The 18,150-nt window shown below is 36.6% G+C and overlaps 1 protein-coding gene and 1 non-coding gene across 2 annotated transcripts; one reads left to right on the top strand and one right to left on the bottom strand.

Moving 5' to 3' along the window:
• Positions 1-3,259: 3,259 nt before the first annotated feature.
• On the bottom strand, positions 3,260-3,366 carry LOC122724722. Its single transcript, XR_006352175.1, has one exon. It is a non-coding gene; the product is annotated as a small nucleolar RNA R71 (small nucleolar RNA).
• Positions 3,367-5,037: 1,671 nt separating this feature from the next.
• Positions 5,038-9,368, top strand: LOC110622710 (cell surface glycoprotein 1-like). Its single transcript, XM_043959883.1, has 2 exons — positions 5,038-5,876; positions 9,170-9,368. Exons 1-2 carry the CDS (start codon positions 5,038-5,040, stop codon positions 9,366-9,368), a joined length of 1,038 nt encoding a protein of 345 aa, XP_043815818.1.
• The last annotated feature ends 8,782 nt before the right edge of the window (positions 9,369-18,150 follow it).

Here is an 18,150-nt window from a genome sequence, read left to right on the forward strand (position 1 = left end):
CCCCAGCTTCGGCAGATGGATTCGAAGCAACTCATGAACAGAATAGAATTTGGGGATAACATCCGGGGGGTTACTCCGAAGTATCGGAAAACCTCGACAAAAAAGGGAGTAAAAGGGAAAGGTAGACCGAAGTCCCTCTGTTTGAGGAAAAAGACTATACAACGCCCCCTCTGGGGATCCATCAAACCAGGGGAGGAGGGTTTGGAAGAACTATCCTTTCATTTTGGAAAGGAGCTCGAACAAGATAAAGCGGAGTATCTGAATACCTCCGAGAAATATGTTTATTTAGGGTAGAAGAAGTGATATGCGACCTAAGATTAGCGACATCCGGGAGCTTTGGACCCTCCATGGAAGAACAAAGAAGCGTACCTGGAAACGCAATAGGGTGGAAAGGGCAGAAGAAGTTGCAGGAAAACAGAGAGCGGAAGAGAGCAAGTTTCTTCAGAAGACAAGGAGAATTCGAAGTGAAAGGCAGTAATGAGATGAGACGTTGTTCTGAGCAGTTTTGTCTTGGAGCGGCGCGATCATTAATTACTCTCGAAGTTTACCCTCTCAACAGTTAGATAATAACCGGCGAGAAGGCAAAGGGGCAAAGAGATGACCGCTGGGCTCCTCCACCCCTACAAAGGGCCAGGCCCACAGAAATAGCCCACCAGCCGAAGGCCCCACACGCTATCAACATAAAACAAACCCAAGTTGTCAAAACCTAGAGACCGAGCTCCAATTGAATCTCTCACTCAGGATGACCTGATATGTAAACTGCACATCGTTGCCACTCAGGCAGCAAAAACTAAGGAAAAAGAGCAAGTCATAGAAAGACCCAAAGAGACAGACAGTGATCAAGCATAATTTAGCCACATTTTTATCATAATTATTATTTCTTATTTACACATTTTTTAGTTTAATTTATGGTTTTTATCTTGTTTTTACAGAAAAGGAAGAAATTGGAAAATGGGAGAAAAAGTGCAGAAAAATTACAAAAGGATGATTTGCCCAGTGATTTGCCCAAAAATCTGCTCCAATCACTGCCCAGATCAAGCCAAAGCAGAAACCCGGAGGCAACAGATAGCAGTGATATGGGCAGTGATTTGCCCAAGAAACTCGAAGATCACTGGTCAAATCACTCGCAGAGACACAGAGGACTGACTCACAGAGAAGCGATCTGGTCAGTGATTTGCCCAATCACTTGAAGAAACTGGTCAAATCACCGGGCAAATCACTTTGACAGCAGAAACTTACAGCAGAGCGGGAAAATGGGCAGAAAACAGAAATCCGAATTTTCAGAAGTCCAAATCCAATCCAATCACTTCCAACACAAAACCAAGAGCCACGAAAGAGTCTCTCATCCAAGGAATTCCAATTGCAATTAAAATCAACATCAAAAGAGGAGTCAAACACCAAATCAAAGAGGGATTTCAAAACCCTAGATGGAGAGAAATTCTGCAGCTATAAAAGGAGAGCCTCCAAACCAGCAATATCATCTTCGGATCAACAACTCAACTCGCCAGAAACTCTCCAGCATCTTCCTTTTTCTTTTCTTTTCATCTTTTTGTGTATTTAGTCCACCATGAGTGGCTAAACTCATCCTTTCTAGTTGAAGTTGGTGAATTTCAGATTTTGTGATGAATTGGGAGATTTAAATCTCCATTGTTAAACTCTTATTTACTTTCAATATTTATGCAATTTGAGCTTTCCATAACTATTACTTTGCTTTTAGATTCAATAAGGGCCCATTGTTTTTAAATAGCTTGAGTGATATTGTTTGAATGATTTAGGTCCGTAATTGCTTAGGTTATTCAAATACACATTTAATCAAGTTGCATGATCTAAACTTGACCACGCGGTTGGCAAGGATAGAATTGGGTTTCTCTAAGTCTTAATGCAATCAACGGTTGTTCGATGCTACAATGCCCCAAGGACGTTCCTTGGCAACTTGTTGATTAGTGTTTGATTAGCGAACGTTTCCTAATCAAGCTAAAACTAAGGAGGAATTTGGATTGTGAGAAGCGTCTTCCACATCCTAAACTAATTTATTGAGATAAATAGGAGTATTAAAGAATCAATGATCAATTCTAAACAATCTGAAATAGATCCATACTTCAACTAGAAGCCTTTCTTCCATTGATTTACTCATCTTTAAGTTATTGCTTTCTTTTGCCTTTTTATTTTAATTCACTATCATCAAAACAAAACCCCCCTCTTTTATTTACTTGTTATTTACTTTACCTAGTCATTATTAGGAAAATCTTTGGTGTCAATTCCCTGTGGTTCGACCCTATTGCCACTATCTACAAATTTATTTGTTGGTTGATAATAGGTTTATTTTTGACGGCTTCGACAACCGCTTATCAAAAATTGGCGCCGTTGCCGGGGAATTGATCTAACTAACGTATTTTCCTTTTATGACCAGGGCTGATCGTAAAGAAACTCTTCTTTACGATCTAGAAATCGAACGTATTGCCAAGAGCTTGAGAAAGCAAGCAAACTTGAGGAACCAAGCCTCAAAACCATCTGCATCAGCATCGGCAACAAATCTGGTGTCCACCATTCAATCTGCTGCACAAGTTACTGAGGAACCTGCTGCTGCACCTGCTGAATAAAGTTGCTGAACCAATTGTTGAAACTGCTGTACATGCTGCACTTTTTGAATCTGTTGCTGCACAAGTTGCTGCACTCAGAACCAGCCCCTAAAATTGCACCAAAACCAGCCCAAAAACCAGAAATTTTTGCCAACAAAATCCCAGAACCAGCCCTTAAAATAGTAGCTGAACGAGCTGCTATAAAGACAGCCACAACAGCACCTGAAGAGGCAGAAAATGCAGCAGCTACTACTCTTGAACCAGCTGCTGTCCTTGCTGAATTTGAAGCTAAAAATGTTGAGGCAAGAGCTCCAATGGCACAAGAAAGAACTCTTCGTGAACTAGCAACACCCTTGGATGATCAAGCACTATGGTGCATCACTTACCCACCTTTGGCAGCCCCTTTTGAGCTCAAAACCGGACTAATTCATCTTCTTCCAAAATTCAGAGGTCTTAAAAATGAGGATCCACACAAGCACCTCAAAGAATTTCACATTGTGTGCTCAACGATACGGCCTCAAGGTATTTCCGAAGAGCATGTTAAATTAAGAGCTTTTCCCTTTTCTCTTGATGATTTTGCCAAAGAATGGTTGTTCTATTTACCGCCTGGATCCATCACTTCATGGGATGGGATGGAGAGAGTCTTCTTGAGAAAATACTTCCCAACCTCAAAAGTTATTGGCATCAGAAGAGAGATTAGTTGCATCAAGCAAAAGGATTATGAAGAGCTATATGAATATTGGGAAAGATTCAATCGATTGTGCACAAGCTGCCCTCAACATGACATCTCTGATAAGTCACTCATTGAATTCTTCTATGGAGGTTTGCTACCTTCGGAAAGAAAGTTCATAAACGCAGCATGTGGAGGATCAATTGAAGACAAGTCACCTCAAGCCATAAGAGATTTCATTTCCACCATGGCAGCAGCCTCACAGCAATTTGGAGACCAAGAACAGCCACCAAGAAGGGTGAATGAGGTGAGTACATCCACTTTAGCATCCCAAATTTCTGATCTCACCAATGCTGTCCGCAGTCTTGTTGTGGGTCAAGCCCAACAAATCCAGCAGATTCAGCAGCCCAAACCATGTGGAATATGTGCAAACTTGAGCCACCCTACTAACCTATGTCCCTCCCTTCAAGAAGGAGACCAACAAGTAGGAGGATTTAATGGGCAAAGCAGTTATGCAAGGGGCAATCAATATCCAAGCTACCAGCAGAGAAATCAAGCCCAAGCTGCACCTCAAAAGTCCAACATACCCCTTGAAGAGATTGTGAAGACCTTAGCAAATACTGTGCAAAATCTTGAACAACAAGTGAGTTAAATGGGCACTTCAATGAGCAAATTGGAGTCACAAGGGAAGCTACCATCCCAAACTGAGATAAATCCAAGGCAAAATGCTAGTACCGTCACATTGAGGAGTGGAAAAGAGCTACAAGACAGTAGGGCAGAAAAATTGCAAAAACAGGCCTTGGAAGAAAATCTGCCAGAAAGTGATCAGGGCAATCGATTTGCCCAAATCACTGACCCAATCGCTAGGCAGACTGAGCTGCCCAGCAGTGATCTGCCCAAATCACTTGAACAGGCAGAAATCAAATCAACAATGCAGACAGAATTCAACTTGCCCAAATCAGCAGCGCAGACAGATTTTGATTTGCCCAAATCATCAGTACAAGCAGAATTCAATTTGCCCAAGGTCAATACCAGATTGCAGCCACCTTTTATGGAGAAATATGAATTGGAATTCAAAGTGCTGCCCAATCACCTCAAAAATTTAAACATAGAGGCTAGAAGCACACCTCACTTGAAAGAGGAGAAATTAATCATGTTACTTCATGAGTACATGAAAGAAATAGGATGGGTTATAACTAAAATGAAAGGAGTGCTGCACTTCTTACTTAATTCTGTTGGAATCCTTTTCCCTCCCCCCATTACTTGAGCCTTGATCAAGTCAGAAAGTCCAGCCCAAGACAGAAAACAGGGCGCTACTGGGAGGCAGCCCAGAGGCAGTGATTTGCCCAGTAATTTGCCCACTGCTTACCCAAATCACCGGGCAAATCGACTGAATGTACCATAATCACAAGTGATCAGGGCAGTGATTTGCCCAGTTGCCCAGATAAAGTGACCAGATCACCGGTCCCATCGCAAAACCAAGCACATATCAGCAAAGGGCGTGAACAGTACCAGCCCAGCAACTGCAAAGGAGGAGTGATCTGGCCAAAGTGATTTGGCCACTGCTTGCCCAAATCACTGGGCAAATCGCCCTGTTAAGAATCCAGAGAGCCAACATTAAATGATCAGGGCAGATCCACCTACCCATATCACTTTAAATAATTTTTATCTTATTTTTTCACTTTTTACGCGATCTACTGTTTTCATCTCTTCTTCTTCTTCAAGTTTTTCTTCTCCGACCACCGCCCACCCACCGGCGAACCCAAGACCATCATGGTTCGGATCAAGATGAGGGCCAAAGGCGGACCATTCATGTGGAAGAAACTAGGGTTATCAAAACCCATCCCCTCCGACAGTGATAACGAGGCAGAGGAAAACCCTCCACCAGCCACCACCAGCACCGAGACACCACCGGCCACAAGCACAGCAACAGGACGTACCCACTCACCGGTCGCCCAGACATATCGCCGGCAAAAGAAACGGCAAAGAACGCCGCCACCACCATCCGCAATAGCCCCGACGGCAAACCCTGTGGGCGAAATACTACCTGAGGCCACCACTCCCTCCGGCTACAGCCACAAACGGCCAAGAACACAGTCGCCACCAAGATCAGAGCTAGAACCCACCATTGCCATACATCCCGCAGGACTCACAGAAAGTGGTATGCCCACTGATTCCACCAGCGCTGTGCCCAGTGATGCGCCCACAGACTTGCCAAGTGCTATGGCCAGCGATGTGCCAAGCGATTTGCCCACTGTTCCCACCACTGATGTGCCCACGGATGTGCCCACTGATGCGACCACGGACCTGCCCAGCAATGTGCCTAGCGATGCGCCTACTGATTTCACCAGCGCTGTGCCTAACGATGTGCCCAGCGACACACTCAGCAATTTGCCCAGCGATTTGCCCAGGCCAGCATACCCAGATCACATCGTCAAAGCACTGACGTTCAACAAAATTTCTGAGCGCACCAGGCTGCTTAAAATCTCATCCCTACCATATCACCCAGGTCCAGTAACGCCACGCCATGAGCGTGTTTTCAGAAGGAAGGAAGCCACCATAAGCACCACCACCCAGCAGCCAGCCACTATAGCAGCTACTGCCGATGAGACAACACAAGCAATAGGGCAGGAACCAGCAAATGAACCACCTCCAGCAGCCCCCCAGCAGGATGCTCCTCAGCCACCTGAAGACGAAGCCCCCAACCAGACAGTAGAGGCTCGTCTCAGAAGGATTGAAGATCGAATGCAAAGGATGGAGCACTTGTTGGACCTACTGGTGGACCATTTTCTGCCCCAGCACCGTCACAGATAGCGATTTGCCCAGTGATTTGCCCAGTACTTGCCCAAGTCACTGGTCAAATCACTCACAGGCCAAGGAGTCCCTTTCCCTTTTCTCCTTCAGTTTTCTATATGTTTATTCACACATTGAGAATGTGGGATAGGTGTGGGGGTACTGGAGAGTATTTATTCACTGATCACACCACCTGATTTTTGTTTCTTTTTGTTTCTTTTTGCATTTTTTACCCCTTTTTGCACACACCAGAATTTTTTCACACTCCTAGCACACACACACAGAATTTTGTAGCTAATTGCTTTACTCAACATAGATAACAAGGTTGAAAGAGTACCCTTATCTCATGACCCCATTGATTTGCCACCCCTTTAAGCCTAAATTGAATCATTCACAGTATGTTACCTTCACTTAGGGAGTTTTTCTCTTGAACTGAATCCTTAAATTTGCTGTGGTCAAGGGAAATAAAAATATAAATACATGCAAATAAAAAGTTAGTGTAACTCCCTATAAGTTGATTTTCCCAAACTATCATGAAGAGAAAAGAAAAAGAAAAAGAAAAACCAGCACAAAAGCACAAATCAAACCTGTTCCAATGGTCAAATAAGCTATGAACAGAGCTAGTAGCCACTTGAACAAGTGACTGACTGAGTAACCGGGGGTGGGTATCACCAATATGCACCTTCGCGTAAAAAGGTTAGTGATTTTTTCAGGCAAGAATAAAAAGTGCTGCTGAATAAAATAAAATAAAATACTCAAAGAAGGGCAAGTCACTCTTAGAGGTTGCATTGAGCTCATATAAAGAGAATATGCATGATTGAATCAAAAACCTTTTTCTTGACCATGGTAGGTGAGGGGAAACAAGGAAAAGAAGAAACAACCTTGGTGCATGTATTCTATACTGTGATACTTCAATTTGGGAGTCTAGGGGGGCTAATTAAGTGGTACTTAGGCCCTAAGGAAAAAGGGGGCTTAATTGGCTAAGTTATTTGTTGCTTGAGGACAAGCAAAAAGCTAGGTGTGGGGGTATTTGATCAAGCATAATTTAACCACATTTTTATCATAATTATTATTTCTTATTTACACATTTTTTAGTTTAATTTATGGTTTTTATCTTGTTTTTACAGAAAAGGAAGAAATTGGAAAATGGGAGAAAAAGTGCAGAAAAATTACAAAAGGATGATTTGCCCAGTGATTTGCCCAAAAATCTGCTCCAATCACTGCCCAGATCAAGCCAAAGCAGAAACCCGGAGGCAACAGATAGCAGTGATATGGGCAGTGATTTGCCCAAGAAACTCGAAGATCACTGGTCAAATCACTCGCAGAGACACAGAGGACTGACTCACAGAGAAGCGATCTGGTCAGTGATTTGCCCAATCACTTGAAGAAACTGGTCAAATCACCGGGCAAATCACTTTGACAGCAGAAACTTACAGCAGAGCGGGAAAATGGGCAGAAAACAGAAATCCGAATTTTCAGAAGTCCAAATCCAATCCAATCACTTCCAACACAAAACCAAGAGCCACGAAAGAGTCTCTCATCCAAGGAATTCCAATTGCAATTAAAATCAACATCAAAAGAGGAGTCAAACACCAAATCAAAGAGGGATTTCAAAACCCTAGATGGAGAGAAATTCTGCAGCTATAAAAGGAGAGCCTCCAAACCAGCAATATCATCTTCGGATCAACAACTCAACTCGCCAGAAACTCTCCAGCATCTTCCTTTTTCTTTTCTTTTCATCTTTTTGTGTATTTAGTCCACCATGAGTGGCTAAACTCATCCTTTCTAGTTGAAGTTGGTGAATTTCAGATTTTGTGATGAATTGGGAGATTTAAATCTCCATTGTTAAACTCTTATTTACTTTCAATATTTATGCAATTTGAGCTTTCCATAACTATTACTTTGCTTTTAGATTCAATAAGGGCCCATTGTTTTTAAATAGCTTGAGTGATATTGTTTGAATGATTTAGGTCCGTAATTGCTTAGGTTATTCAAATACACATTTAATCAAGTTGCATGATCTAAACTTGACCACGCGGTTGGCAAGGATAGAATTGGGTTTCTCTAAGTCTTAATGCAATCAACGGTTGTTCGATGCTACAATGCCCCAAGGACGTTCCTTGGCAACTTGTTGATTAGTGTTTGATTAGCGAACGTTTCCTAATCAAGCTAAAACTAAGGAGGAATTTGGATTGTGAGAAGCGTCTTCCACATCCTAAACTAATTTATTGAGATAAATAGGAGTATTAAAGAATCAATGATCAATTCTAAACAATCTGAAATAGATCCATACTTCAACTAGAAGCCTTTCTTCCATTGATTTACTCATCTTTAAGTTATTGCTTTCTTTTGCCTTTTTATTTTAATTCACTATCATCAAAACAAAACCCCCCTCTTTTATTTACTTGTTATTTACTTTACCTAGTCATTATTAGGAAAATCTTTGGTGTCAATTCCCTGTGGTTCGACCCTATTGCCACTATCTACAAATTTATTTGTTGGTTGATAATAGGTTTATTTTTGACGGCTTCGACAACCGCTATCAGACAGGGAGAAGCCTGACACAGGTCAGACCTACTTATCACTTAAGAAAGTACAGGATTTGACTCATCGTCATTAAGTAGAGGCTACGAGTCCGGAACGAAGTGATAAGAGCGTCGTGGAATCATACAAAGTTATGGGTCAGAAGCTCAACTCGTTGATTAAAAGCAGAGCTCACAGGTCAGGGGGTCCAGCTCGGAAAAGTAAACCGAAAGCTCAGTTGGCTAGGAGAACTCAGAGCTCGACCCATTGATTAAAGACAGAGCCCGCAGGTCGTTTAGTCTCGCTTGGATAAAGTAAATCGAACGCTAGCTAGCAGGCCGGTTGGTACAGCTCGGAAAGAGTAAACTGAAAACTCAGATTAACTAAATGGATTCTGGGCTCGACCAATTAAAAGGCAAACAAGGAAAAAACAATACCATAAATTTCTCAGAAAAAGCCATGAAGAAAGTAGTCTCTACACCTCATTCATAGCAAAGAAGAAGCAGTTCGGATATGAACGAAAAAATAAAAGTTTCATTACAGCACGTTACAAGTACCCACATTACAGAATAACAGACTATCCTCAGAGGATTTACATGATCAGATACACCATCTACGTCTACATCACTATCACCTATCACATTGTCCTAGTCTTCGATACAGAGGAACCCTTGGATACGGAAAACGAGCTTTGTAGGTCGGCCGAGCTCCGCTTCGTTATTATAGGGGAATTGAATGAGTTGATTCTCGTAAGCACTTCTCACCGTTCCCCTATAGGCAAACGCTCGGTTGCCCAAGTGTGATGCACGATACATACGAACAAGCTCAGATATTATATGCTGTTCGTGTATCACGCATGAAAAACATAAGTCTTCGGGTTACGGCTTCAAGAAGATCACAGAGCATATATTCGAAGGCATCGATGGAAGCCTGACTGAGTGCAGCAGATCTCAGTCTCTCATAATGAAGATATTCCACACCAAAGGAGACAATAAATTGATCATTTTCACCACCTCCATTTATATCAAAAGCAGACAACAGGGGCATCGGAGAAATTTCCCTCTCAAAAGAAGGCAAAGTCGAAGCAGACCCCTGGACAGTCCCTAGCTTCTTTGGAATCTGAACCACAACCCGAGGAGGAGGCCAGCCAGACGATCTGGATAAAGCAGTTTCAACGACCTGCCAAATGGTACCGCCCATCGACTGCCCTACTAGGAGGACCTCAGAAACAACCTTTAGGCTCCCTCGAGGTAATATTAGATTTTCAAGAGGTTTGAACTGACCTATCTTTATCTCAGGTATTACAAAATTCCAAACAGAGATAAGTCAAGATAACCTTTTGCCAAGATAATGAAAGCAAGATTAAAGCAAACCTCTGGGGCAACAAAGCAAGGGAGCCCCAAGCTCTCCTCGATCTGTTTGAATAAGGCGTCAACTAGCCGGAACAAGGAAATAGACAGAAGGCTGGAAGGAAAGACTCCTTATCTCCGACAAAGGGTCTAAGAGTGAAGAGGAGTTGACGCTGATATATACTCAAAACCTGAAGTCTTAGCACAAGGTACAACAACTCTAGACTCTAAGCCCACGATGTCAGGATCTTTAAAAGATATTCACAGAAAAGGAAAACAGAGGCATGTCCAGGCTATAATGACAGGAAAGTAAAAGAGCAGGGTCTATGAAGGGTAAGGAAAGGCCAAAAAGGGGAAAAGGCAGATGGGATTCAAGAGATGAGGAGTGACAAAAAGATGAAAGGGAGTTATGAAGGCATCTGTAAGCGAACAGGCGCGGTCATAATGGTTCTCGATATTCACCCCCTCGGCAGTCGGAGTAATAACTGCCTAGAAGGTGAAGGGGCAATTGATAACCGCTGGATTTCCCTACCCCCAATCCTGGGCCTAGATTATGGCCATGGCCCGTGAAAGGAAGGCCCGCTCTCTCCCTCTAGCAAAACAGGCCCAGACCATCAGTCCCTTGAGGCCGGACCCCCCCAGATTCTTCCTCATCGAGATCGGCCCAGCCCGTACAATCTCCTCACGGATCCCTTCTCCACTTGGGTTCAGCGTCCAGTCCAGTTCTCGGCCCAGCCCAAAATCCAGAACGAGACACGCCATACAGCCTGGCAAATCCGCTCGAATGTACGCACGGAGAGAATCAGAGGCTGTTACACATGGAGCAGGTGCCTGATATCCTAGTACGCCCATATCTGTATGGCAGAGACACGTGGACTAATCATGGACGAGCCGTTATACGTCACCAGCAGGCAAGAAGAAAAGGATAAGAGGGATACCCCATGAGAGGATAGGCTAAGCTTTATTGATCAAGGCAAAAAACCCTTGTAAAACCCTATTCTATTGGATCTCAGATCATCAGATTTAATTTATTGGATCTCAGATCATCAGATTTAATTTATAAAGTCTATCACTTTTTTTTTTTTATTACGGAAGCTTCATTAATTCACTTTCTTTTTTTTATTTAAAATATTTGATTGTATTAGAAATATAGTCAAATAATCTAATAATTTAGATTATCTTAAAAAAAAAAAAAATTTAAGGGTAATGTTATAATTTTATTATATAGCAATTTAAATTATGTTTTTTTTTCCAAGGAAAAATGATTATCCTAATTAGTTATTATCTGCTCATATGGTTCTATGTGCACTTATGGTAATTTGATATTTCTCTTATATCTCTGGTCAGAAGAGGGTGCTCCAAGCACATCCTTGAGTTGAGCATTTGAGCTTCCATTTTGAAATTAGAACATTTACTAGTGAGGTTTCCTCCTAAAATATTTAAAAATTCAATCAGCATAAATATTTATATTTGTATATATGCATTGATATACTGCAATTTTTTTTTTTTCATTCACCGAAAATATTACTATTCTCTAATCAAGATTTTTTCCAATAAATAATACAAAAAAATGGAGACTTAGGAACAAAACCAACACTAAGCCGGCTTAGAAAACTATATATAAAAAATCTTTTGAAGGGAAATGATAGAAAGCTTCACATTGCTATCCTTTTCTTTTAAGCTTTTTTTTTTTTTTTGCAGGTGATAGAAAAAGAAGTTTCAGTGTGCATGGCTTCTATTTATATTCTTGAATGATTTGTTGTCTGTATTTTTTAATTGTAAAAGATTGTTGGAATAACTGTTTAAAAATTAACCTAAGATTCCCAAAAACTATAGAATTATTGTTGTATTTACGTAAGGATTTAGAGGTTGAGCTTTGCTCTCTCAATTATATATTATTGCATGCTGCACTTGATTGTGGATTTCTATAGACAGTTGCTTTATCACTGAGTAAAATAGACTTTGAAGTTTTATAGATACATTTTTTATATTTTTAAAATAAAAAATTTTAGTTTCAAATTTCTTTCTACCCATAAAATCTATAATTAATTATTTGGATATGGTTAAAAAAGAGAATACCTTTTAATTTCAACAGGAGAAATTGTTTGACATTAAGTATGATGCATAATATTTTTTATTACTTTTTGTAAGTTATTGTGAAATATATTTTATAACTATGATGCATAATATATTTGATTACTTTTTGCATATTAAGGAATTTGAGAAATACTTCTTAAACATTGTTATAGGTTATAGGAAGTAAATATGTTAATATGGGAAGTAAATATTGATAGATATATCAATTGCTTAGTTTTATGATTGTATAATCATAAACTTAATGCCATTTTGCAATTATTTAGATACCGCCTCTCGTGTATAAATAGATTGTAATTTGTATTATGAAATACAACAATAAATATTATATTTTTACAAACATGTCAATTTTCTTGCGCATTCATTAGTTCTCCAAACTTAATTATGTTTCAGAATAAAACAAAATATAAAAGAACATAAAATGTAAGAGTTTTAATGCTTGGTAAATATTGGAGATGTTTCTATTTATTTTAGAAAAAAAATTGTGTTTTACAAGAATTCAAAGAATAACAAGGACTGGTTGAACGTTTAGAGAATAAACCTTGACTTGAGATTAAACAAGTCTCTTTGTTGAGTTGAAGTGGCAGGGAAGCAAATATTGTGCCAAGCCTTGACCATAGACTCTCTGAACAACAGTGAGCTCGAATATAACGTAATATTATTGAATTTTCTTATTAAAGGAGCTGTTATTGAGCTCCATCTCTCGAGATTCCCCTTCAGTTTTTTTCCCTCATAAGGAAGAAAGGAATACATTGTTTTTAACTTAGAAATTTTGATTTTTTTCTCCTCAAGAAGAGAATTTTGTTTAGGATCTCCTTATATTTTTGTTATTAAATACTTTATTATGAACAACAACCACTTCTTCTTTCTTGGCAGAATTTACTTTAGATTTTTGTCTTTTCAACGGCTATGAGTGGTTAATTTTTTTTTTTTTTGTTCTTGCTGAAAATAGATTGAAATTTTAGTTCTTTAAAGATTGTGAAATCTAAATTTTAATTTTAATCTTTATTTCTTCTAATATTTATACAATTTTAATTCTTAATATTATTATTGCTTTTGATTAATCAACATAATTTATTGTTTAATTATCAAGGTGATATATTATTAGTTTAAATGTTTGAATCCATAATTGCTTGAAAAATTTAAAAACTCAATATATATAGATATATGTTTGACTGTAGGTTTGATCTTAGAATTAATAGCTTTATTTTTAGGCTTAATCTAGGACATTAGTATTTCTTCTTTAATTAGAACTCTTTTATATAAATTTGTATTATCTTTTATACTAAAATACACACAAATTAAAACTTCCATACGGTATCATAGCAATAAAAATATATATATATATATTTTCTTGTTTGGAGACTTAGAGCTCTATTTGTTACCGTGTTCTTTAAGTAACCTTTATAGGGTGATATTTGGTTTTCACCGCTAACCCTAGAAGGAAGTTGGATGTAACGACTCGGAAACTGGACCGCTACCGGCGCTAGAATTCAGATCGGTTTAAGATCACCGAAACCTGTAGCAAGCCTACTATATATTCTGGATACCTGATAAAAATCCCAAAAATGATCATACATTATAACAAAAACTTAAACATTTCATGAAACCAAGTTCAACCAGTACATGTATCAAAACTGTAAATAAAAAAGCCATATTAGAGCCCTCATCAAATGTTCTAGTATGGTAAACATCACATGCTTCAAGTTTGGTTTAAACATAACTCATAATTAAAACTTTTACATAAAAATCATGTTAACAGAGATTACAAAGATAAAAATTAGGGTCAAGCACAATTCTAATCCATTAAAATTTACATGTCCACACTATACTATTACATTTGACTACACCAGCAACTATGTCGACTTCCCGACCTATCTTTGACCCTGCAAACCTGGAATTAGGGGAAAGAGATAAGGTATAAGAGCTTAGTGAGTAGAACATAAAAACAGTTAAATAAACATATGTTCGTATGAAATGCGTTACAACACAAATAATTCACATTAAAATAAACTTGTCACCAATAACTCTCTACATATTCCAATAGTGTCCGGCTCTCGACGGAGCTCCTCAGAACTTCTTCTTAAACATAACATATCTAATTCTTAATGCAATTAATAAGTTAAATTCAATAGAAATTTTTTGAGTTGCTTGTTGGCTAAAATTAATTAGTGAATATTTTCTAATTAATTTACATATAAGTAGAGATTGATTGTGATGAGCGTTTTTCAAAACTAGAATAAATTTATTGAAATTAATAAGGATTTATTTTTATTTCACTTGTTATTGATTTCTTTACTCTTTTGATATCTCCTTTAGTTTTATTTTTATCAAAGTCACCTTTTTTATTTCTTTGTTTATTTATGTAGTTATTGATGGAAAGCTTTTAGTATTGGGGATAAAATCCTATTCATTCTATATGCAATTATTTTTTATTGAATTTGGATAGGTTATTTTTTAAAAATTGTATGCCATCAATAGTAATTACCAAATCATATCAAAATATTAATATTTGAATTTGATAAATATTTAAAATAGATTTAATTTTATATTCTATAAGAATATTTTATTAAGTTTCACTTTTTTCACTTGGTAATATTTCAAAATACCTATCTAAATAAATTAATGCATAGCACATATACCTTTTCAGTAAAGTTAATATAATTGATGTTATTCACATAATAATTCTTCGGATATGAACCTGCAAGATAGGAGAGAACAAACTCCGATACTTAAATCAATATATATAATGAGTAAATTATTGAATTGATTGTTGGAGAAAATAATATACCTTATTATGGAGGTTGTTAGTTTCTTATATAGTGTATATTAGATAGAATTTAGATATGATATGAAATTATAAATAAAATAGGATATGAAATTCTATCAGATAAAGATAATATTATGATATAGATAATGTCCTATTGTAATTAGGATTCTACTATTTTATTAAGAATTATAGGGTATTTGAATAATTGATGTGATTTGGATTATTGAGACTCATATTTAATATATTTTAATATTAATCTAATCAGTAGTCCATCCTATAGTGGTTGAATCTTTAGATTTGATACTAAATTATTTTTAGTTACGAACTTGTCGCCTTACTGGAATTTGGTGACAAATCATCACTTTGGTGACTACATTGACTTTTCCCTTGACGAACTTGTCGCCTTGTGTTTTGACCTTGGAGGCCTTAGTTTCTTTGCTACTTGTTTTGTGGTAATGATGTTTTATGGGTGCATTTTAATACAGATGAGAGGATTAAAGTTACCAATATATAACTAAAATATAAGTGTTTCAACATATGAGCTTTGATGGCTTGACATTGATGAGATCTGCTATTATGTTGCTATAGTGAGAAGCTGGGTATCCGTTGTTGATGATGGTGTGCAAATCGCTTAAGAGGAGCATTAGTTACCTGAAAGGATGCTCTTATATCGCCTAGGGGCACTCTTATATTGTCTAGGGGCACTCTTATGTCGCCTAGGGGCACTCTTATATCGTCTAAGTGGTTGATTAATTACCTAAAAGAGAGCTCTTATATTGCTTAGTGGCGCTCTCACGTTACCTAAGTGAGCAATGATTGCTTAAAAGGATGCTCTTACGTTGTCTAAAGGAGCAATAGGGTGCTTGAATTTAAAGAAGAATCTTTCAATAAGTGGAGCATACTATCACTTTAGAATTATGCCTCTTTTATAGGTGATGTAACCTGCTAAAGCTCATCTACGAAATAATTCTTGTACAATATATAAAATTATAAAAATTAAATTTGCATGAAATGAATCATAATGACATATGGTCCTAAAGTTAATGCAGAATCAAAATATCAAAGTGTAATTATTGCTTATAGTTGATTGTTAAGTAAAATTTATGAGACCACCGTCTTGCAATAAGATAACTTGTAGTTTTTCTCTCTTTTTTTTTTAACAATGAAAGACTCTTTTTAAGTTATTAACATAATTACAGATCTTGTAAATTTCATACTTAATAAAAGGTTTGAGGGATATTTAAAAGTAATAATGCATGTCATTAGCGACGGTAAAATTTCGTCACTGATTTAGCCATGCCATCACAAAGTCCGTCGCTATAGTAGCAACAAACACAATTTGGTCGCAAAAGATATTCAACACATTATTAATTTCATTGCAAATTTGCCACATAAGCTTTTTGTAACGAAACGTAACCCTTTAGCGACGAACATTATTTATTACAGGAACTCATTTCTAATTATTTGATCACAATTTCCTTTAAATAATACTAAAAAAAGTGTGAGGAAAATACATAATTTTTTGTAACATTTTCCATAGACAGCGCCAATAATGTTGTTCACATCATAATTCTTCGGATATGAACCTGTAAGATAAGAGAGAACACCGAGTGGGTTATTTTAACAACCTCTCCGATACTTAAATCAGTATATGATGAGTAAATTATAAAATTGACTATTAGAAAAAATACTGTATAAGTTGTCAGCTCCTTATATAGTGTATATTAAATAGAATTTGAATATGATATGAAATTCTAGATAAAATAGAATATAAAATCTTATCAGATAAAAATAATATTCTAATATGGATAATGTCCCAAGTGATTAGAATACTACCATTTTATTTAAAATGATAAAATATCTAAATAATTGATATAATTTAAATTATTAAAATTTATATTTAATATATTTTAATATTAATCTAATAATAGTTTAATTAATTATTATAATATTTAAAAAAATATATAGTCATTTGATATATAATAGTTCTTTTATATTGTATAGTTCCTATAAGCTGAACTTTATTAAATAAATATAGAAGGAAGGAAATAAGAAAAAACTCCAAAGTCCCAAATACAACTCTATAATCTAGCAGCTCCTGTGAAGATTAACCCAGTAGCTAGTGGAGCAAAGGAGTCCTACCCAAAAGATAAGAAACAATAGACAATGGAAAGAAAACAAAAGAAGATCTAATACATAATTTTTACAACCCAAAAGGCAATACAGAAAGCACAATAAAAAAAATTGTTTATATATATATATATATATATATCTAAAATACACAAAAAAAATAAGAAAACTAGTCTTCAAAATAATTCTAAATTTTTGAAGTGAGCAATTATACGATTAAAGGATCAATGAGTGAGCAAAAATGTGACAATAACGAAATAAATCTGACTTTCAACCGTCACGGATAGAGATAAAAGATATCATCCGCATCTCATCCGCCCGTCTTGAGATAGGCTATCAAATGAGATTTTATCGGCTAGCTCGGCAATATTATGCCATAGAATAATATTGACAGAGGAGAAGTAAATCTAGCTATTTTGAGCTAGCAAAGAGACACACAAACAAGAATAACACGTAATTTATAACAACACAAAATCAAAGCAAGTCAACTCTAGGACTCCATTCATAATACTGTGTCACAACCTAGAAAATTCAAAATAAAATTTATCTACACTTCAATCTAGCGGTAAAAAGAGAAAGTTACCACCAGATTAGGAGAAAAGAAAAAACTTTGTTCTCGGAAGGAGTATAAGAGCTTGTAGAAAGTTCTTAGCAAACTAATGTATATTTACTCATATATATATATACTTTACGAAAACTTCTATCTAAAACCTTGGAATTAGACCCCTGAATTAATTTATTCCCTCTCAATTTCATGCTAATATCTTCTTTTTTTTTTTTTTAAACCGGAGATATTTTGAATATGTTATAAAATAATTTTATTTATATAAGAAAATGTTAAGATATTAAATTATAAAACTAGTTTCCCGTCTAAATTAATTTAAAAATTAAAATAACCAAATTCACATAAATATTAAAATTAACAATGAATTTCCATAAAATTCAAATTATATTTATTGCAAAACTCACACTTTTTTTCATGTTAAATTACATAATTTTATTATAATTTTGATATAAATAATTGATTTTTACTTAAAATTTGATTTTGAATAAATTTTGAGCTGCAAATAAGAAAAGGAATAAAAAGACTGTTTTAAAATTTTTTTTGACTGGAAGGTACAGTCTTACCCAAGATTGTAGCCCAACCTTGACGGACAAATTGTAGGATTTCTATGTTGCCAGCTATACAGAGTTTCAAAACTATTTCAGATAGATACAAATACAATCAGATCAGGATTATGA

Source organism: Manihot esculenta, chromosome 9, assembly GCF_001659605.2.
Source record: "Manihot esculenta cultivar AM560-2 chromosome 9, M.esculenta_v8, whole genome shotgun sequence".
Classification (NCBI taxonomy): Eukaryota; Viridiplantae; Streptophyta; class Magnoliopsida; order Malpighiales; family Euphorbiaceae; genus Manihot; species Manihot esculenta.

Coding starts and splice junctions, on each gene's coding strand:
- LOC110622710 (XM_043959883.1), top strand. CDS start 5,038: ATGAGGGCCAAAGGCGGACCATTCATGTGGAAGAAACTAGGGTTATCA. Junction 5,877..9,169: donor GAGACAACACAAGCAATAGG/GCAGGAACCAGC, acceptor TTACATGATCAG/ATACACCATCTACGTCTACA.